This window comes from Melampsora larici-populina, assembly GCF_000204055.1.
Source record: "Melampsora larici-populina 98AG31 unplaced genomic scaffold MELLAscaffold_23, whole genome shotgun sequence".
NCBI lineage: Eukaryota > Fungi > Basidiomycota > Pucciniomycetes > Pucciniales > Melampsoraceae > Melampsora > Melampsora laricis-populina.
The window spans coordinates 70359-93062 of NW_006768787.1; the positions used below are offsets into that span (position 1 = coordinate 70359).

The 22704-nt window shown below is 42.4% G+C and overlaps 4 protein-coding genes across 4 annotated transcripts; 2 read left to right on the forward strand and 2 right to left on the reverse strand.

Moving 5' to 3' along the window:
• Positions 1-682: 682 nt before the first annotated feature.
• On the forward strand, positions 683-2336 carry MELLADRAFT_87781 (uncharacterized protein; the record flags this gene model as incomplete). The annotated part of the gene is made up of 2 exons (XM_007410948.1): positions 683-1115; positions 1207-2336. The coding sequence occupies 2 exons, from the start codon at positions 683-685 to the stop codon at positions 2334-2336; spliced, it is 1563 nt and encodes a 520-aa protein (XP_007411010.1).
• A 6965-nt stretch (positions 2337-9301) lies between these two features.
• On the forward strand, positions 9302-10065 carry MELLADRAFT_107338 (uncharacterized protein; the record flags this gene model as incomplete). The annotated part of the gene is made up of 2 exons (XM_007410949.1): positions 9302-9390; positions 9708-10065. 2 exons carry the CDS (start codon positions 9302-9304, stop codon positions 10063-10065), a joined length of 447 nt encoding a protein of 148 aa, XP_007411011.1.
• A 3757-nt stretch (positions 10066-13822) lies between these two features.
• On the reverse strand, positions 13823-16985 carry MELLADRAFT_87782 (uncharacterized protein; the record flags this gene model as incomplete). The annotated part of the gene is made up of 10 exons (XM_007411153.1): positions 13823-13843; positions 13925-14449; positions 14529-15272; positions 15345-15521; positions 15594-15758; positions 15852-16235; positions 16337-16558; positions 16617-16736; positions 16800-16871; positions 16932-16985. The coding sequence occupies 10 exons, from the start codon at positions 16983-16985 to the stop codon at positions 13823-13825; spliced, it is 2484 nt and encodes an 827-aa protein (XP_007411215.1).
• Positions 16986-21247: 4262 nt separating this feature from the next.
• On the reverse strand, positions 21248-22524 carry MELLADRAFT_87783 (uncharacterized protein; the record flags this gene model as incomplete). Its single annotated transcript, XM_007411152.1, has 2 exons — positions 21248-21984; positions 22056-22524. The coding sequence occupies 2 exons, from the start codon at positions 22522-22524 to the stop codon at positions 21248-21250; spliced, it is 1206 nt and encodes a 401-aa protein (XP_007411214.1).
• Between the last annotated feature and the right edge of the window lie 180 nt (positions 22525-22704).

Here is a 22704-nt window from a genome sequence, read left to right on the forward strand (position 1 = left end):
AGCGTAGATGGATGAATTATGCAATCCAAGATATCTCTGTTAAATTTTATAACATACTACATCTTTACTTGCAAAGGTACAAGTTCGAATTAGAACAGTCTGGCTTCCATGCATCAGAAGTAGTCACATCTCTAACATTTTACGACCAACATTGCGAAGTGCGTATAGTTGCCCTTGTTATTGATGGTCTTGAACCAATCACGCGTTTGCTAACTCTGACACGTGTAGCTTGACGTAGACATCAAAAAAACCCTGTAGAACGCTGAGCGTGAATACGCACTGAGTCATTTGAAAGCTTACTATTGCATATTTTCGATTACTCAGGGAGGATGCGCAGAGTCGACTTTGGAATTTCGTAGAATACATATTTAATTTAGGATGAGCAAGGTTCAAAATGCTTATGTGTTAAATCTTAGCTTTTGACTGTCGACACCTTTGCCACACGTATAAACTAGCCGTGTCTTCGTCGTCTTTGTTCCCCTCACCAATTCCTCAATCCAATCCAATTCATAATCCCCTCTCTCGATTTTTCTTTCCAAAAATCCTCTTCCAAATCAAAGAGTACTTCCTCGCATCTTTTTCGTTCCCAAATCCCTTGTTCGAACTTCGAACTTCAACATTCATCATACTTTTTTCGTTTCGTTCCTAAATCCCTAGTCCGACTCTCTCACTTTTCACTTAGATGGAACATTCAAAATCCCTTACTCCAGACGAGGAATCTCACATCCCGGGTACTATTATAGAAATCAAATCTAAATCCCCTCGATCGGTTCGTTGCGAGACCGAGCCGGACGAGGCTTTAATCGGGAAACACAAGTACTCGAAGGTGTACGAGTTTGCCAATCCTTGTTCAAGATGCGCCAATACTGGTCGTACCTGTGTAACTAGTGGCACGAAATCCGTCAAGTGCGAGTGGTGCAGGGTTTCGAAGATACCTTGTGACGCCCATGGAGTGGAAACTTTCCAATTCCACTGGCTGCGAAATGGAGCCCTCTTTCCTGATTCGAGATTCGACACCAAGACTAAAGCATCAAGCACTGATCTCCCTGACGAAATCTCCCTGTTGGATCCGGAAGACGAAGCTAGGGTTGATGATTGGTCAACAAGGACACAAGGTAGGTGATGCTTGCTCCATTGCGTCTGCTTGGAGATGCGTGTTCGAACTGACAAGTGTTTCTTCATAGATGTCAATCCTCTCGATCCCAGTCCACTGCAAAAATTTCGGTGTGGAGATACCTTTGGCTAGGAAATCGGGGTCAAGAATCATACAGGATGATATAAGGGCCGACCAATATCTTCAACGTGTAATGGGATGGCGACGAAGCTCTGAGGCACCACCCTTCCGCCCCTTGGGCTTCAATACGATGCCTGTTGAGGAGAGCCCGGACCCATCGAACAAGAGACCTAACCAGGATTCCGCTAGATCTGACGACGAAGAAGATCAACCCACACGAAAAATCAGAGTCAAGCTTCGAAACCCCCCAAGGGTGGAGGACGACGAGCCCTCATCCCCTACTGCTCATTCGATGCCTCGAACTTCCCATCCACAGGCCTCTCAACTCTCCTCGGCTCCGGCTCAATCCCTCCCTCCGCCTTTGATCGGACGTGCTATCTCACCAGTCGCTGCGCCCCCTCTTTCGAACCTCGCAAGTCGCCGCGCTTCACATGCTACTCCTACACCCTCGAACGTAGGGTCGAATAAAAATGCTTCTTCTCAGCCTCCGCACTCCCGTCAAAGCCCTGTAATTCTTGAAAGTTCTCCACCCCCTACTTCGCCAGACACCTCAAAAAATCCTTTATCTCAACTTTCTTCAACATTGGAAAGCGAGAGACGAACCAACGAACAACTCCAATATCCAGGTGATGATCAGAGAAGAGGCGATGGACAAGTCAATCCAGATGAAGCTGTGAGATCCAGTGGAAAACATGGACAAGCCGGAAATCATCATACGAGATTGAACAAGGCAGTAGGAGCTCCTGGAAATGAATTAGAGCGCCAATTTTCTCTTGCACCCGAATTTTCACACGGCGGAAACCAGCAGCCCGAAAATGCTCAGAAAGATCGGGGCGATGAGATGGATTCAGATGATAGCTCTGTAGACTGGGGTGTAGTCGAGCCCAACAATTTTGATGGTAACATGGTGGCGGAGCAGATGAAGAAGGTAGCAAAAGATATGGAGAAATTCATGGCGAGCAAAATGTTGGAAATTGCTGCTTTGATACCAGCCGGTCATAACTTTAATAATTTCATTGCTATGCGTAAATCAATACAAGATAAGTGGAAAGTATATAAGGAAACGGTAAATGAGGCTGTCAAGCCTTTACAAAAATTATAAATTAATGTTTTTCTTTCTATTTACTTGCTTTGACAAAAAATATTGCTTACAAAAATAATAAATTCTATTTTTCTTTCTATTTACTTGCTTCGACGAAAAATGTTGCTTACAAAAATTACGAATTGTATCTGTCTTTCTATTTACTTGCTTTGACAAAAAATATTGCTTTCAAAAATAATAAATTCTATCTTTCTTTCTATTTACTTGCTTTGACGAAAAATGTTGCTTACAAAAATTACAAATTGTATCTTTCCTTCTATTTACTTGCTTTGACAAAAAACTTTGGCGGCCCGTATACTTCTATCTTTGTTCCTTTCGAAGTCTCGAAATCAAGTTCCTGGATGTAATGTGTCCAAAGGATATAATTTTATGCCCTTGAGCGATGACACGGATTGGTGCAGATCTGCCCAAATGAATGACAGGAGAGCATTCCATCCACGGGATGATGGATGTAAGATATATAAGTTTGATGTTGAATTTCAACTTGTATCTACTTGCGCTTCTTTGAGAATTCGAACTTTGAACATCGACATCAAGTTCGAGTTCGATGAGCTTTGAGCTTCAAGCTTCAAGCTTCGATTTCAAATGCTTCACTGCCCCATCGCACCGGGATCTGAATGAGACCTTTTTTGCTCTGTAGGTACTATCTTACTTTCGGTATCAACTGGAGGTCCCCCGAAAACAAAATCATTATCCCAAACCTCAAGTATGAACAAATCTTGAAGTCACTCAATTTTATCATTTCTTACTGATCAGTAAGATAAGGTTCAAATTTTTGGGGGGAACCGAAGAGTAATGAGAGTACTTTGTCTACTTCTGGTCGAATTTTGCGTTTTGAGTACAACGTATGTATCATCATATGGCCTTGTTCAACTGTTTTGTATTTATGAGGGGTTTTTTTGTTGGAAGAAATCCTTCATTAAGATGGCACGAATAAACAAGCTACAATATTTAATCTTAAATTTGGCCTCCAAATCCAGCTTTGCACTTTGAGATTTTTTAAAGGATGAGCTCTGACTTGTTAGTTCGAAGTTCAAACTCGCCGTTTGAAGTTCGAAAGTTAAGCTGAGTTGATTAGGATAAGCTTGGAAGTTCGAACTTGACATCTGAAGTTCGAAAGGTGAGCTCAGTTGGATATGATAAGCTTTGAATTTTGAAAGTCAAGCTGGGTCGAGTAGGTTGAAAGCCTTTTTAGGATCCTTGGAGAAGGACATAAATGGAAGACACTTTTCCTACTTGGCTACTCGCATGAGGAATATGAAGTTCCCTCCAACTCCACTTCAGCTTCACTGTCGCCAGTTACACTATGAATTGCGAGTTCCCACTTCGAAGCTCAACACGCGTGTGGCCTGTAAGCAGTGACACATGTATGTACATTACACAAGCTCACTGAGTGCGTAACACTACACAAAATATAATATTTTCTGGGCAGAAAATTAAATTATTGATACACAAAAATATTGAGAGGCCAGGAGAAGGGCAAAAAATAAATAAAAATATGCATCTTGTTTCCTGCGGTGAGAGCTTCACTCTCCATATTTTTCCATATTTTTACAGTCCGTATTGATAAGTGTACTAACAATATACCTTCATAATCATCCAATTACAACCTGTAACAAGCAGTGAAATTTGGCTCATTAGTGTTTAGAGAAACTTTTGATTTCTGAAAACACCTATAACTTTGTCAAATCTGCATCAAAACACTCGATTTTAAGTGCATTAGAAAGCTGAACTCTTCCTCTCAAACTTTCATAAGATCAAGAACTATGTAGCTAGTATGCCAATCATTCTATGGATCTGTATGTACAAATGTATAAAAATGATCATATCTTTTTTAGCAGACCAGCATGCTGTGTGGTCCTATTACGAGCTATTTGGAGGACAATTCCAGCTTACCAATGCACCCAAAATCGAGCGTTTTGGACAGGAATTGAAAAAGTTATGAGTATTTTCAGAAATCAAAAGTTTCTCTAAACACTAATGACCCAAATTTCAGTGCTTGTTACAGGTTGTAATTGGATGATTGTGAAGGTTTATTGTTAGTACACTTATCAATATGGACTGTAAAAATTTGGAAAAATATGCAGAGTGAAGTTCTCAATGCAGGGAACAAGATGCATATTTTCATTCATTTTTTGCTCTCCTCCTGGCCTCTCAATATTTTTGTGTATCAATAATTTAATTTTCTGCCCAGAAAATATTATCTTTCTTGTAGTGTAAAGCTCAACGCGGTCGTGACGTGACGCTTCAATTTCTAAAACATCGTAACACGCCTCACAGCGCCTTTAAAGTCCTACAAATTCATCACTTACATTACAAGCTCACTCAGTGCGTAAAGCTCAACGCGGTCGTGACGTGACGCTTCACCTTCTAAAACGTCGTAACACGCCTCGCAGCGCCTTTGCACGCCAATACATACAAATTCATCACTGTATGTCAAATGATGGATACACAAACACATACATACATATCATGTGCACAGATCTCACAGAGTACATAGTTGAATCATATGTGGTTGGATGTGAGATGGGTTTGATGTGACGGACACGGGCGTATGTATGGCTGTGGCTGACACGTGGGCTCAAAATCACGTACATCATTCCTGATGCTTCTTTATCGCCAATTTTTTTTTGGATAACTTACACTTCGTAACTCAATCCCTTGGTCACGATTTCAATATTGTTTCTCTTTTTTTCAAGAAAGATTCTTCACTACCTTGATACGTTCATCTGGATATCTGTACTCTTGGTGTTGTCTCATCCTAAAACCTCCCTTGTCTGCTTCGGACCCTAAGATCATCGCGACGCAGAACTCAGAAGCTAGAAGGGAGGATTTTAACTTTGTGCAATATTATCAGTCTTATCAGTTAATCGTTTGCAAAGGTTGTGGCCATGCCCAAGCATAAGCACAAATCTCCTGCAACTCTCAAATCCCGCCTTCTCCGTTCAATCAAGAGGTATCTTGAAAGGCCTATGCCTGCCTTACCGAATGCTCGTGTTGCGAAGAAAGCAGAACTCACGAAACACTATGGACTACCCGAAGACTCGAAATTCCTTCTTTTAAAAAAAGGACCTCATTCCTGATCTAGCTGATGATAAACAACATATCTACAATCCATTCTCCTTCTTGAGGTCCAGCGGAAGTTGGAGAAGGATAAGGTAAGGTTTGGATTATGTATCAATATCCCGAAATGAATCATACCGAACTACAAGTCTAAGCAAATGTAGTTGATCCACAACAAAGGGGGTTGTTATCCATAGCCCGCACAAAACCCAAAAGCTCAAGTCCCTTTTAGGTTTTGTCAAGCAACAAAAGTTGGGTGATTTCGCTTTAACTCGTAAAAGGACCATTCAATCCAACCAAGTGATCATCCTCAACCTCGAAGTTCGATCAATCCAACAATACTTCAATCAAATCATTTCAACATCATTTGCACCAGACTACGAGTGTCCCCATCTCTCTACGTGTTATGATCCCAGTAGCAAAGGGAAACCTTGCCAAGAATGCAACGGTTTGAACCTAACCGGTGTTCGCAACCATACTCTCACCACCAGACAACATGCGTTTTGTGCCCCTGGGTGCCCAGTCTACAAATGTAAGTTCTTGTAAAAATTCGCTTCGCATCATCATCAAGACTGATGGTTTGGATTGCTTGCAGTGAAAGATCTGAGTCAAATCGAATTCAAGAGAAAGAAATGTTCGACACCAAGCGATTTGCCCAGTTTATCCAATGTCATTCGAAGACCTACTTCTTCAACCGAGCGGTCTCCTTCACCCTCTCTTCGCACAGGAACAACTTCGCGAATTCGACAAAGAGAAGGCACATATGAGGGAGCAGTATCTACCAACCAGGGAGGCAGTGGCGAGCCAAGTTTTCGACGAAGTTGTATTCGGAGCACCTCTACATGCAATCCTGCCCAAGATAACTTTTCTGGAATGACCATCAATCTGGAACAGCTTACTCCTGCTACCCCGGCCACGAATGTCTCTTATGAGAAAGCTTTCCGCTTTGATTGGAAGTTTGGGGCACTTTTGGTAGTATCGTCGATACATTTCTTCTGGTTCATCCGGGCATGGTTGGATGAATATGCTCACGCAGATTAAGCCTGATCTAGAGTCCTTATGAAATGTATTGAATCTCTTGATTCGATATGCACTCATGTTTACCCTGAAAGGCTCATGCTACATACTCTTTGATGATATTCTTGAGAGCAACCCTTGTAAGCCTTGTAGGATTTTTTAGAGCTGAAGAATCGCATTGTGATATATGTAGTTGTGGAGGATGTCGAGTTGTAGGTATGGTAAGCCTTTGAATGTGTCTATGGACTCAGGGGGTGAACTGCTTTTTCTAAAGAACTCTCGTTGTTTGTGTTACCTCTGATCTGTTCCCTCATACACAAGTATCATGGGATCTGCTCCTCATTTCCTTTTCTGTTTCTGAATTCTGCTTTGGGGTCTTTCAGTCACTTTTTGTGTTCATCAACTTGCTGCCCTGCACGATCATCATGCTGCCTTCAGATTCTCTTGTTTATACTACTCTACATCGCACTTGTTGAAATATTCAGCCATGTAATTGGATGAAAACATTACACATGTTTTACGAATATGAGGATCTTAATGTTAATCTGATCACTTCCTCAGTCGGAAGCGTTTGATTCAAAACCCAGGACGCAAGGCTTCTAGGAAGTGATTGTTGAGTATTCAAAGGAAGCTGACCTGAACACGAACGTAATGAGCTTCCATCCATACTTATCGGGACTCCTGTGTTCTGTGACTGAGTGCTGAGCGGGGTGTAGTTGTCAATGGGGCTTACTCTGAGGTGTTAGCAGGCCGGATTCAGCACGTAGCTTGAATGAATGGCATACTACGCATGTTTTGGTCCCGCTCGGTGCGTTATCAATGGCAATACTAGCATGCGGCGTTAAGCAGAGAGCATCTTACGAATATCTTATGGGACAAAGGGCTCATGGTCAGTCTTCTTTTGCTAATTTCGCAAAACAAAGAGATTCAAAAAACAGATGGGTGATACAACGAAGGGTTATAAACTGCTATGATCTCAACTTAGGAGCTGGCACTCATTCATTCACGACAGTCGATCTCACTTATCAAAACAAATTATCCAAATTATTTACTCACCTCAAATATATACCGGTTATCTTTAACAGGTAACTCATCCATATTCACTCCTAGTCATCGCTTTGAAGAATATCTCTAAATAGCCACATTCATCCTCAATCTAACTATCGTATCTTCATCTTATTAGCCATGATCATTTCTGGAAACATATCGATCACAGGGAATCTTACTTCACCTTCAAGACCTATACGTAGACGCTCAGCTCCTATCCGAGCATGTAGAATGCCTGCACCATCTCATATCCATCCAAATCGCCGAGCAGTCCGTGCATCCACGCCTCACGAAGACCCTCTATTTTGGAAGAAAATCTTTAGCGTACCGACGGAATTGATCAAAATCCTCTCACCGAACGTTAAACTTCAAGCTCGATCAGTGACGAAGGGTGCCCTTCGAGAACTTATCCACCACTTCATACCGAGTCACCGCGTACCCCGCAATATTCTCAAAGCCAAGTTGATCCGTGTATTCAGAACACAAGTGCTACGTAAATACGGCCCATTTCATGGTCTTTGAGAGCATCAGAAGATATTCAATGTCAGTAATTCAGACCAGCTTGTAAAAACGAAATGTCCATAAAGCTAACCAAATACCTCATGTTTATAATTCCCTGGGCTTCATCGGTTTAGAAAGTATGCCGATTGTCCGAGTTGATGCGTAAAGGTTAGAAACGGTTCTTTTTTTCCTTGTGCATATCTTGTGCAGATAGATACTGTAGTGGAAGGTTTGAAGTGGTCATGCCTATGCTTTCTTCGAGGTTTTGACGCCGTCTCACCTATCCTTCACGAAGTTTTGAAACACTCGTACCTATTCTTTTATTCCTTTTTTATGTCAAGATATGAAAAGGTTTCTTTATTGATGGGTTTCCGGAGATACTATGATGTAAAACTTTCCAATTGATTGTATGTATCTATGCCTGTTATTCCTTGTGTATCTCTGGGTGACGCTGGGAGTTGCCCTTTCCATTAGGGATTTTTCTGGAAGATGTACCACCTTAAGTCTATGCTGTACAGACAAAGAATTAGCACCGAGAAGAAAATGATACCGATAATATGTATCGTTCACGCAGCCATATCCAGGTTTAAGCGTAAGATCGATATGATGTTTAATCAAATTATCACATTATGCGCCTTTGTGAGATTTTGTCAGATGAGCTACCGGTGAATTCTGCGTAGAGCATGAGCCTGATCTATTAACCTTTGGAATTGGTTGGGACAACTTTTCACCTCGAACTCATTCCTCAGGCGCATGAAGTATGATTACGTTCGAATCATCAGTCTGGACATCAGAAGTCATATTTACATGTATGTACATACAGTTTGCGACACTTCGAGAATTCGAACTTTGAACATTAAGTTCAAGTTCAAGTTCGAGCTTTGAGCTTCGAGCTTTGAGCTTCGAGCTATACCACCCTATTGCACTGATGTATGTATGCAGTGCTAGTTATCAGTTACCCGTCATTCTATCTGCCCCTGTTGAAGAAGGAAATTTTCCTCATCTTGTTTTCTGCAATCATCCCACTCACTTATTTAGTTCGATGGCAAGAAGAATAGCAGGTAGCAACTCAACATACACAATAGTATTTCGACAAGAAACCTGTGCATATAGAGCACTACGCGTCATGTACAATACGATGTCACTGCGTTACGCTCAAGTGCCCAAAGGGCTACACAGTGATCGACCCTCATGACTAATGAAAATTCGCGCGTAGCCACCCTTAGTCACCCTTGGAACTTTCAGCAGGTTCCGTAAGAAACTGAACGACTGCTGTACTAAGAAACTGAACGACTGCTGTACCTCAGTTTGATGAGGCCCTGAGTTCATCCTCATCAATGAAGACTTGTAAGAGGACATTATTTCTGAAAAGCGTGAACAAAGGCAATACAATGGGGGTACCGAGTAGTATACGACTGAGCAGAAAGTAAATGCGCTCAACAAGACGAGGTAACAGATTGTATATATCCTCAAATCCATATATGTGATTCCATACGTGGACATCAAAACAAAACAGATCACTGCATCCTATCGACTCTTCAAATACATTCAAACCAACGTATAGTATATAATCGATACCAGGTGCCCAAGTAAATATTTGTCTACCACTGTCAAGCTTCTTAGATGTACGGAGTTTGACCCCAAATACTTTTGGTTTGAACAACTCCTAATAGGCAGCCGAGATGAAGTCCAACCTCACCAGACTCTTGATACTCTGCGCTATTCGCGTAATCATTTCACTAGACGCCGTGCTCATGAAGAGTTGCCAAATGATAATCCATGCACTTCGGTATTCACGCGCACAGGCACGGGCGTTTTGGGAACAACAGCTGGCGCCACTACCAACTACCGCGAAACATCAGCTATGTGCGGCAACACAACATCATTTTCTGGAACATCATGGCTTGACAGCCATGGAAGGTTTCTGCGATACCCTATCCTTGATCGCCACTTGGACAACCTTCACCATCTTGTTTGCACTTTTGACGCATTTTTGGTTCCTGCCGACTTTGAGAATGTTGTCATCGGAAGCTCGAGCTTTCAGGCAAGCCTTCAAGGATTAGCATGTTTATTGTCTTGCAGAAGTATCTTTGGAAGGTGAGACTGGCTTTCACCTGCATATTTTGTAAGATTTCATCCTTGCTGATTGCGCATTCAAGTTCTCCCACCTCGGCTCATTTGATCGCATGTTACATCTTGCTTGCGTATCCACTCACGTTCCGTATTGTTTTGGGGTTTGGACTTTTCAACTATCACCAAAGGATACCTCGCAGAATGGAAACATGTATACTACGAAGCATAAAGAAGTGAAACAATTTGTAGAAAACCCCTGACATAAACAAGCTTCTAGGGAAAATAAAATAAAAAACGTTGATAGTCTTTTTGTGGATGATAGGAGTCTCGAATTTTGGATGAAGTTGATAATGAATAACAAAATTGACTGAAAAACGAAGGGTAAAAAGCACAAGATGAAGATATCCGGCCTGACGGATGTCAAGTGAAAGAACCAAGCCAAGGTGACTAAACTCAGTATCCCGCCCGCATGTATAAGTTGAATTTGATACATCAAAGCACATTGGGTTGGCGATAATCATCTTCTGTTGTCAATAAGTACATTAATAGAGCCACAAAAGCCAATATTGAACCCATACGCAGTGAGATACAGAATTGGTGGGATGGACAAGCATGTTTTCCTGACAAATCCGCTCATTTTCCGTCAATATAAAGTCACAAATGATGTAGTCTTATGTACAAATATCTCACCTTCAGCTAATCTCATTGATTTTTCATCTGTCATTGCACCTTCAGCTAATCTCGTTGGTTTTTCATATTTCATTTCCTTGTGTAAAAGACGGTCTTCAAAATGATCATTGTCATCAGTTCTGACCATCACTAATCAGCGGATGACAAATCAATCACCTTTTTCGTTTTTATTCTGACATTCGACATTCATGGTGAGATTTGAAAGTATCATTTCAGTCTTGTGTTGCTCTTGCAAGACCTCTTCATACTTGATGTAAACTTGTTCCTGAGCCTCTACCCAATATACCATGAGATTAAAAATATGTCATTTACGTCTCCAGCTGATATCATTCTGAATAGACTTGCCTCTTGCAGCTTGTAATACCTCCTCCACTTTCGCCTTGAACTCCAGTAGCCGCAGGTCAGTGGCATTTTCCGATTGAATTTGGCGTTGATGGAATTCTAAGCAGCCATTATTCTGTGAGCTTGTTCGATGCTTTAGTCAAGTAATGTAATCTAGGCATACCTTTGGTTTTCTGTGACAGTTTATTGAGCTGCTCTTTGGTAGACCAACACTGCTGTCGAACTGCTTCCTGTAACTGTTCTCCAAGATTTCTAGATTCCTCTAAAGATGTGCGATAGGCACTGATCTCAATCCGATGCTTCTCTGAGAGCGGAAGAGAGAGGGAAAAGATAAGCATACATAGGCACAGGGATATATTTGTAAGATACTGACCTTGTGCTCTTGCTGATGCCTTTGCGAGTTGCATGTTTTTTTCCCACAAGTGCTCACATTTTTCCTCGAGCTCACTTTTAAGTTCATCGAAATTTTTTATCACCCTCGTCAGTAGTCTCTGAGTTTGCCGATGGCGTACATCCAGGTCTTCGTTTTTTGTAGCAAAATCTTGAAGCTGTTCTGTTAGCCATGTTCTATGGTCGTGAAGCTCGTGGAACAAGCGATTGACACGAGTATCACGTTCTTTCCCTTCGACCTGTAAACACTTGAGATGTATGTGAAGTCGATGGGACTCCTCAAAATCCTGGTGGTCGTGTGCTGAACTTGATACGCTTCGCTCACCACGCCCGTATCGTGGGGCTAAGGGTCTGCGAAAAAGAGCACAACGCTGATGATCACCCTCCACGTCCATGTCGGGGTGTGTTCTACTTTCGTGGTGCTTGTCGGATAGGCAATTGAGGTGAGAGTCATATCTTTTCTCTTCATTCAAACACTCGGAGTCACTGTATAGCTAATCGAACTCATCAGCATTCCCATAGTCGCGTGTATGATACGAAGTGCTACGTTCCATGGCGTGGTGCTAAAAGTATGCGAAAGGGAGCAAAAAGTTGATAATCGCTCACCACATCCATGTTGAGGCCCTAAGGTTTTTCAAGAGGAAACAGAAGCTTGATGATCGCTGTTCTGCATCAAACACAAAGGGTCATACTGCACGCGTGTGCTCTGGCTCCCGATTTCGGGCACGAGGTCACGCCTAACTCAACTCAAACACTATGTACGTAGTACGGGAACCGGAAGAACAAAGGCATGTCTTAAGCGGATATCTTGCAGCCCTGGACAGGCGGGGTTTTGTTTCCCGCGCTTTCCACTTGGCGTCAAGATGATGTTGTCCAACAAATTCTCCGTTCGCAAAGTCATTCACCTCTTTATACTTAAGATGAAAACCAACAAACCATATCGAAAACATTTGTTATCTACTACCTCACACAGAATGTACAAACAGTGCAGTTAACACACATACTCAAACTCTTATATCCTCGGGGATCAATTTTTGAAGGCCTTCATTTTAACTACTGCTGATGTCGTCGAAGTGGGAATTCTCTGACCTACAGAATAGATTCGAATTCGAGTAAATTGACACTGAGTTGAAATCTTTCTGGGCGCCCCGGATTTTTTTCCGAAGTTGCAGGATGTGTTTCAAACATCAAAAGGTTCATCCTTTCAGGCTTATTTGGTGGAGGTTGATGTAGACACAAGCTATTCGAACTACAACCAAATTAAACTATAATTATTGAATCGAAATGAATTATAGATAGATACACCCAGTGATATCTAGTTTCTGGTGAGAAGAACAACGTTATCTTGCTGTTGAAGTTACAAGTGAAGAATCAGAGGGTCTACGTGCGTCTACCTGTTATTTACTAGTCTTAACTTACGCTTTGTAGATGTGTATTTGTCTTGATAGTTTCTTTGAGAAGTACTTTCAGGGTATCCCAATCAAATCAAAGAGTCTGCCTAGTCAGACATTCTGGTGTGATCAGATGTTTGGGGGGGATATCACAAGGCGCTTTTGGTCACAACATGAACATCCTTAGGTTCTTCGTTCATTTGACATTCAGCTCCAGCTCCACATATCCTCTCAATTTCAATGGAGCATTATCTTGGCTCTATTTATATCAATTTCAGTTTGGATATGATATAAATAGATGGGATGAATAAGATAGAGAGAAATTACATCGTTTCGAAGTGATATGGAATATGATACTACTCTTTTGCAACCAAGATCTTGGTTGGTATTTTGGCGAACTTCACAACCATGGTTTGTGCAACTTCAATTATCTTTTATGAGAGCTGCTTTTCACAGCTAACAGAGAGGAACAAGAATGAGAAATTTTCATTGCAGAGACATGGAGTAAACTATTCACATGATGAATCAGAGCTCAAGTTTGACCGGGGAATATGAACAGACCTTTCAGGCTGTCAGGATGGTCATCATGAAAGGGACACAAACAAATTCCCTAAGATACATTCCTTCATTTCAAGACTCTCCAAATCTTTCTTGTCAAGGGCGCGCAGCCACACATCATTGTAGCAATCTTTGGGTAGGCCGGCCGGCCATCGTGACTTGCCACCTTCAGGTCGATGGTTTGAAAGCATACGCTTCGCCGGTTTGCGTCCAGGTCGCCTTGGGCATTCGTCTTGCCTCATCTTTTGGTATGCTTGATCGATGTTTTCCACGAGTGATGTAGCGAGAGAGCTCCGCCATACAGGAGTATGCCTCACTCGGTCTTCATTCAACACATCATCGTCAGATTCGTCTGATGAACACAGTCGCTCGTCCTCAAAGAGGCCACTAAATCTTGAAAATGGTGAGCTATCATCAAGCTCGCAAACCTCCCGCCTTCGGTTCGCAAGCTGAAAACGAACGTAAGAAATATCAGTCTGGAACTATAACTTATATAGACAATCTGTCAGAACGCACCCGTAAACATCTTTGTTGCTGACGGTCTCGTTTTTGGACCATCTGAAGTGCATCTATTTGGTTATTGTACTTTCTCATATGCTTCACACGGTATTGAATATGTGCTTGCATCAATTTCATGATGCGTTGCGGGTCATGATCCACAATGTGATACTCTTGACCCACATACGCCTTGTTAAATGTATCCGTGCAGAATGCAAGAACACGCCTATTCCAGTCTTCTCCTTGTGCATCTCCCTGAGCAGTGCTCAAGCCAACGTAAGGAAGGCCATACTGCTGAAGTCTACGCCGGCAATATGTAACCATACCCTTTGCGGTAAGTTCCATTTCTTCGTCTTTCCAAGTTGGTTGAAGGTGGTCAGGTCTGATGAGGTTTCGGGCTGCCTCGCCAAGCGGTGCCGTCTCGTAATCCACAGTCAGTTTTGGTAGTTTATCGAGTTCTTCTCTTGTTGGCGATCTTGGAAAGTCTGCTTTACGCCGATCCACCCCAGCCATAAGTCGAAAATGCTTCTGCACCTGACTTGCCTGCACCAAACAAAACATCAGTCTCATATGGGCGGTTTCATATTCTCGACATCAGCCATGGAGTCATTAAAAAACTTACTATTTGTTCATCAGCCTCTTTTGCTTGCGAAGACATCAAAAGTCTTTCCTTCCGAAGAGTCGGGTCCTTGGGCTTCTGTGGTGTTATGCTAGATTTCCTCCACTTCTGTGATCGCCTTGGGACAGATGCTTTCCGGGGTTGGTTGTTCCTGGTGTGACTAGTTTCGCCCTCGAGGTGTGAATTTGTTCGTGGAGTCAATGGATAATTTTCTGAGTTGTGCATGGTCACTGACGCTGGAAACGAAGACTGCGAATCTTGAAAAGTTGGATTGGCCAAGCTACTTCTAGTGGCACCATCACAATTCGAGGAAGTTTGTGAAAATGATGGATGATTTGCCGGGTTGTGCACAGGCACCGAGCCTTGGAAGGAGGATTGCGAATGTTGATCAATCGGATTTGTCGAGCTACTGGTAGTGGTACCCTCGAGGTGCGAAGCAGTTTGTAAATTCGATGTGTGTTGGTCTATCAGGCCTGAGACTTGCAAATGAGATTGCGATACGCCTTGCAAAATATCCACACTTTGGCGGTCATTGCGGCCATCGATCGAGGGTTCACTATGGGGCGATTCTCGTTCTCGAATTTCGATCTCTGAAGGCTTCTGAGAAGTGTAAGAATATGCATGGTCGGGATGTGACAGCCCGGCAGAGATATTGTTTATAGCTTTGGCTTGATCGGAGATCTGCCTCCGATTCTCCTCATCGCGAAGTTTCAGGTCCACGATTTGAAGTCGCAGATCTTCGGAAACCTGTCGGCGTGGTCATGACATTAGACATGGTCAAGCGTGCAAGGAACATAATGAAGGCTATGAATCACGTACATCAGATTTTTTCTCTTGTACTGCATTTCTTTCAATTGTGATGGCTATCTGTTTCTCGACATGATCATCTATTGTTTTCCTCAAGGCCGAAAATCTGCTATTGAATTCTTCTTCAAGGTCTAACTTGGGTTCTTCAGACTCTGTTATCATGCTTTGATCACCCACCCCTTCCGCCGACTTTTGATGGTGAATTTTCACTTTGGATCAATAACATTTCATCCAGAAGTGAAGGGGAGATCATACACATACTTTGATTTGGCTGCTTTCTTCTATCATTGCCTTAATCAATGTTAGCATGTTCTCTTGAAATCTTACGAACTTCTCAGCATCCACGGCTTCACGCTGGGCCTCGGCTTCTACCGAGAAAAGGGATGATTCGACAGCGGACACTCTGCGTTCCAGAAGATCCTCCGGCTTGAAGATGATCAAACGTGACATAGTCAGGGGGCTAGCTCATAGAAGGCCGGAAGATATCGGCAAAACATTTGACAAGAAAGTAGGCCTCACTTTTTCAATATCCATATCATCACCTGTATCCTTGAGTAGTGATAACTGCGGAGCCTCTTCCAAAAGTTCAACCTTTTGGGAGCATAGTTCAATCGTATTCCTCTGTGTTTCCACTGTACTTCGAAGTGTCTGCACGATTGTTTTCAATTCTTGAATTTCCGAAGCCAGTGGGTCGACCTGATTTTTCATCATAGTCACATCGTGTGATGCATTTTGGATTAATAGTTCTTGATGTAGATTGTTGATTTCTTTGCGAACAAGTCCAGCCATATGCTTTTGATCTTCATCTCTTGCGCCTGCCATCAGATTTGCCTGAGCTGCCAACAAATTTTCGACATGTTTGAATATTTGCTTGATGATCGCCTTTTCCTGAGTAGCCAATTTCTGTAAGATTAGAAACAAGCAAGGATTTCAGTGATGGAAGTTCTGGGAAATATCGGTGGATAAAAAGTTAGCAGCAAGAGAGAAATATGAAGTATAATAACCTCGTTGAACATGTGTAAATCAACTGATTTTGTGCTGTTGTCTACGGTGGAAAGCTCATTGCATACAGGCACTTGAACCAGGCCCAAAAGGTTTGACTTGACTTCTTCTTCTTCCAGGTGATCAAGCTTAGCATCAACCCCTTTCAATCTTTCTTCTATGCCCTTGATTGCGGAAGTGAGAGTTTGTATTCTGGTACAGTCCTGCTCTCCATAATCAATTCTCTACTTGTGTTGAAAGTTACATGAAGGAAATTGGTCAGAATAATTGTTGACAATATACGATTGTATGCATGCCTCGAACCTGTTTTATGGCTTCAATTGCTTCTTTACAGCTTTCAATATCATTGTACCACGAATCATGTTGTCCAGCGATGATGTCACCTCCCTCTTTCGGCGCCATCTGAGACTTTCTCGTCAGTCATTTATATGTTGCATCGTTTGACTTAAAGAATGTAAGACTGACCATGGTACCTGAGGACTTTTTCAGTTTATTCCTTATATATTCCATTTGTGTGAGTATCATCCCCATCATCATCTTGAAAGAGTGACTGATTAGTCAAAAAATCCTAGTCGAGAAAATTATTTTGAGACTTACCTCGTTATCATGGACTTTTTGTCCTAGGACCGAGACATGCGTGTTTTGATCCATGGAAGTTCGAAGGTTCGAAGGGTATGAAAATGATTATGAGGGGGTGTAGATCGAGCCACTTGAACGTAAAGCTGTGAGACGAGAACCGCGTTTTCTGGGCCAAGTTTGAGGATGGGTAAATTATTTGGTTCGAACACTGTGAGTAAAGGTGGTAGCTTATGAGATGGCGGCTTGAAGGGTCGCAATTGGTTTTACTCTATGGTTGTAGATTGTAGCAACATGCACCAATGCATGACACGATCTTTATATAGAGTGAGCTCATTGTATCATCGTGACATTACGAGGTTCGAACTCATTGCTCAAATCGTAGCTGAGGCGCTGTTTCCGGAATACGTAGCACTGTCTCCTGAGTGATGGACAACAGCCATTATTGAGTGAAAGGGTTCTACCAAGAAAGAAATTCGAGAAAAAAGGGAACATGAAAGTGAGAGGTTCGAGTCTATCGAAGCGCAGTTGCTGACTCACTGACATCAACACTGCCATAGCCACGTGGTCCGTATTGAGCAGTGGCTCATAGCGCAGCAGACACGCCTCATTTAGCGCTACGTAGGTTCGAGTTTGGACGTAGGAAGGAAAATCGAGTTTGCGGGTTTGGCTCGCTTTTTGCAGCTGAGCGCTTAACCCAAATCTGAAAAAAGGCGGCGTAGCGGAAGCAACTGGAAAAACCCACGATGAATTCAAACAAATGCCCGTGACGTATAGCAGAGATGCGTAAAAAGATACTGACATGCTAGGCTCCCGGTGGCGTGTTCTGATCAACAGGTTGAGTATTGATGAAGATTCGCTGATTCGTGTTTAGCACTCAGCTTCCATAGCGTTCCAATAAAAGGAGCTCTGTCAAACTCATGACGTGGAGCTGATTAAAACATGCAGTCCCTAATTGAACGACTCTTGGAAGGACTGAGTATCTAAATCATGAGTAATTAAAGGCTGTTGAGATGCTCGTCAAATGGAACTTCACCTGAATAGACCATACGTGTTCCCTACAATCTACATAGATAATTCCGCTTCACTTAGTCCGGAAGGCATTTTATACAACTCCAAATTAGCAGAACTCTTATACCGCTTGATACCATAGAAAAATGACCGATCAACATGGAATTTCTCATCACTTCAAATGCGATGGATGCGATGGCTCTACCAAAAAGAATAGAAGAAGCAAGGGAGGTGTCTCAGGGAGACCAGCACATGTCGAAGAGCCCCATACCAACCAGAATCCTAGACTTAGAATATCTGAAAGGCGATCAGCGAATATGAAGGGTACGAGTTGACTACCTTTAACTTATGAAAAATGTCCCTCTGACTCAAGTACAAACCATGACATCAGGAATTCTATGCTGGCGCTTTTTTCTCTCCATATTAACCTATCTAAACCTCGTGGCGATAATAGGAATATGGCTTGCTGCTCGACATCCGACTGGACGCTTTGTGGACTTTTTGACGGACTGGGCTCCCGACTTTCTACCGAGTGTATGGAGCAATATGTGTTTTACGTGTCGAGGAAGTCTGACAACGTGGCTCAAGCTTTCGGCACCCGAGTCATTTTGTTTGGAGGTATTGCATAAGTTTCTGATGGTAGTCTTTGTTATCTTTGAATAAATATAGGACAGATGTCTCAGATTTCCTACGTTGTTGCTTGTGTTCGGCTGGGATGCTTTTAGATTACACCAATTGACGTAGTGAGATTTCAGAAGAGTATAATAATCTTCATAGTGTGACATTACAAATTTGAGCATGAAAACAGTTATAAGCTCCAAGGTTGACTGTCACAAGGAAGTACGCCTGTAAAGGGCTGTGATACGTGATTAGGGGTTCATCTTCAGACATGTGCAGCATGTTGAAATCAAAAAGTACATATCTGTTACTCCCTAATTAAGACTTGTTTGATGTTTTCATCGAGATACCAGGCTGTACTTTTTAGTATGATAATTTGTGCAGGGTTTCAAGGTGATGAACACAAAAATCGAAATTGACTGAAAGACCTCATATCAGAATTCTGAAAAACACAACAAGAAATGAGGAGCAGATCACATGATACTTTTTATGAGGGAACAGATCAGAGGTAATACAAACGACGAGAGTTTGGATCATCAGACCTAAGATGGGACATCCTCCATAACTACATGTATCATAAAAGAATACGTAGCATTAGCATTTCAGGGTAAACATGAGTGCATATCGAATTCGAGAGATTCAAGACATTTCATAAGGACTCTAGATGAGGCTTAATCTGCATGAGCATATTCATCCAACCATGCCCAGATGAACCAGAAGAAATGTATCAAGGATACTACCAAAAGTGCCCGAAACTTCCAATCAAAGCGGAAAGCTTTCTCATAAGAGATATTCGTGGCCGGGGCAGTAGGATCTAAGATAAGAGAGTCACACATCAATGGTTCTACCTCTTTCGAGCTTTGAGGATCAATTAACATGTGGAGCTGGTTGGCCATACCTGGGTTTGGAGCCGAGCTGCTTTCCAATTGGGTATGATGCGGACCCCCAAAGGCAGTTGACATGTCACCGATTGAGTTGTTCGATCTAGAATTTCTGGGCACATTGCTGGAATTTCGATTTGTTTCTCGAGTGAAGGAAGAGCCTTTCGGAGAGGAATGATGAGATTGTAGAAGAGTAAACTTTTCCGGATTGATGCTGATTCCAGAGAAGTTATCTTGCACAGGATTGCATGCAGAGGTGTTCCGAACACCACTTCGTCAAAAACTTGGCTCATCCCTACCTCCCTGGTTGGTAGATACTGCTCCCTCATATGTGCGTTCTCTTTGTCGTATTCGCAAAGTGTTTCCTGCACGAACAGAGGGCGAAGGAGACCGCTCGGTTGAAGAAGTACGACTTCGAGTGACATTTGATGAACCGGGCAAATCGTTGGTGGGTGTGGAACATTTTTTAGAACTATGAATTGGAGTGATATTGGATGAACCGGGCACATCGATTGGTGTGGAACATTTCTTAGAAGTTCGATTTCGAATGACATTGGATGAACCGGGCAAATCGCTTGGTGTCGAACATTTCTTTCTCTTGAATTCAATTTGACTCAGATCTGTCACTTCAAGCAATCCGAACCATCAGGCTTGATGATGATGCGAAGTGAATTTTTACAAGAACTTACATTTGTAGACCGGGCACCCAGGGGCACAAAACGCATGTTGCCTGGTGGTGAGAGTATGGTTGCGAACACCGGTCAGGTTCAAACCATTGCAATCTTGGCATGGTTTCCCTTTGCTACTGGGATCATAACACGTAGGGAGATGAGGACACTCGTAAGCCACGTTGTTTCCCCCTTTACGAGTTGACATGAGACGTAAATTGATATTGATATGGTTTGAGAGTAGTAGGCCAGTAAGTCGGGTGAAGATTGAAGTATCGTTGGATTGATTGAACTGCGAGGTTGAGGATTATCAGTTGTCTGAGATGGTGGTTGTACGAGTTAGAGCGACATCACCTACCTTTTGTTACTTGAAAAAACCTAAAGGGGACTGGAGGTTTTTGGTTTTGTGCGGGCTATAGACAACAACCCCCTTTGTTGTTGATCATCGTAATTTGGTTGGACTTGTAGTTCTGTATGACTCATTTCGGGGTATTGATACATAATCCAAACCCTACGTTATACTTCTCCGGCTTCTGCTGGCCCTCATGAAGGAGAGTGGATTGCGGATTTGTTATATATCATCAGCTAGATCAGGATAGCATTTTGATGACTTGGTATATGGCAAAATACGTAGTTTCACCATAGTTTCACCAGTACGTAGTTTCACCAGAGAAGCTCAGATCAGAAAGATTTGACGAAGCATCTTCACCTCTTTCATGCAAAACTGGTAATTGAGAGTATTTGGTTCAGAAGGTATACGAAACAAGCGGTGTATTCACATGAGGCCAAAGAAATGAATTTAGAATATGGTCATAACCCCAAAGGCGCACACTATTGAAAAGACAAGGATTCACAAAATCTAAATGAAAAAATCAACTTAGGGAAATCGACTTGGAAGAATCAGCTCAGACCAGAAAGATTTGACGAAGCATCTTCACCTCTTTCATGCAAAACTGTCATTGAGAGTATTGGGTTCAGAGGGTAGTTGACAAACAAGCGGTGTATTCACATTAGGTCAAAGAAATGAATTGAGAATATGGTCATAACCCCAGAGGTGAACGCTATTGAAAAGACAAGGATTCGAAAATTCTAATTGGCAAAACAGAATTGAAATGACTTCTCAAAGAGAAAAACAATGAAATTTCAGAGAATCCAGAGGCTAAAAATCATTTTGCCATATCCCGTACTTGATTGCAAGTGCTTTCATCTTTTTGTGAGCTTGTTCTTTATAGCCAGTCAAAACAGAAGCCTGATAAGTATCCCAGTCTTCTTCAGACATCGTGGATCGCAAGGCTTTGACTTTATCAAGTTGATTCACCAAGGCCTGAGAAATTTGACAAGAGCAACCGAATCGAGTAATTTCGGCGGTTTCCACAGAGATTTGCTTATGGTCAACATCGTAAGTCTTGGAGGCGCTAGTTCGATGGTGAATTTGAGAATTCCATAGCATTTCAATGACTCCATCAGATGCATCTAAATTCACGTCGACGTTGTAGTCATCAAGAATGAATCTGGCTCCAAGAGTATCACCTCTGGGTGCTGTGAGACCCCGTTGGTAAAGTTTGCCTGTTGCTCGGTCAACTAAGCTAAACAAACCAAATGCATATTTCGAAGAGTCTCTATCCTTATGTTTCTTGTTGACAAATTCATCACAGGTCACGATGATATTGGATCCGAATACTTTGGAGTTTGGCGATACATAAAACGATTCATTCGCCCAAGATGGGGCATTCGACTGAGCCGCGAGAGTCGCATTAGATTCGAAAGCAAACAAAGATAGGGAGCTGAATCTTTCTGCAAAGAATGATTCGATGGCGGGAAGGTTCCCTTGTCGTTTCAAGTCTGCTTCCATTTTCTGCAGATCACTCGCCGTCTCTTCATTCCATGTATATTGACCTATATTATTGAACATATCGTAAATTTCGAGGGTCTCGAAGTCACAAAGAGATGAAAACAATTTCACGAACCTCCTTTGACCTCGTGATCATACCCTGGACGGAAGCCTGCAGCGTACATTCGGCCAAACTTTCGACCTTTTCTCCTCCCTCGATAAGTAGCAGCATTCCCTTTCACTTCATTCCGAGCTTTGGCATGCTGATAGATTGTGCTTATGGAACGATTGTAAGATTCGAAAACAGAATCTTCCATTTCGGTTGGCTCCACGAATCGTACCACCAGTAAAAGCTCCAAGGTATCCGCATCAAGACAGACCACCGTACCGTAAGATAGACTCAGACGAGGCTTCCCAAAATGACGTCCTTTTTTCAAGAAGAGGAATTTCGAGTCTTCGGGTAGTCCATAGTGTTTCGTGAGTTCTGCTTTCTTCGCAACACGAGCATTTGGTAAGGCAGGCTTAGGCCTTTCAAGATGCCTCTTGATTGAACGGAGAAGGCGGGATTTGAGAGTGGCAGGAGATTTGTGCTTATGCTTGGGCATGGCCACAACCTTTGCAAACGATTAACTGATAAGACTGATGATAATGCACAAAGTTAAAATCCTCCCTTCTAGCTTCTGAGTTCTGCGTCGCAATGATCTTAGGGTCCGAAGCAGACAAGGGAGGTTTTAGGATGAGACAACACCAAGAGTACAGAGATCCAGATGAACGTATCAAGGTAG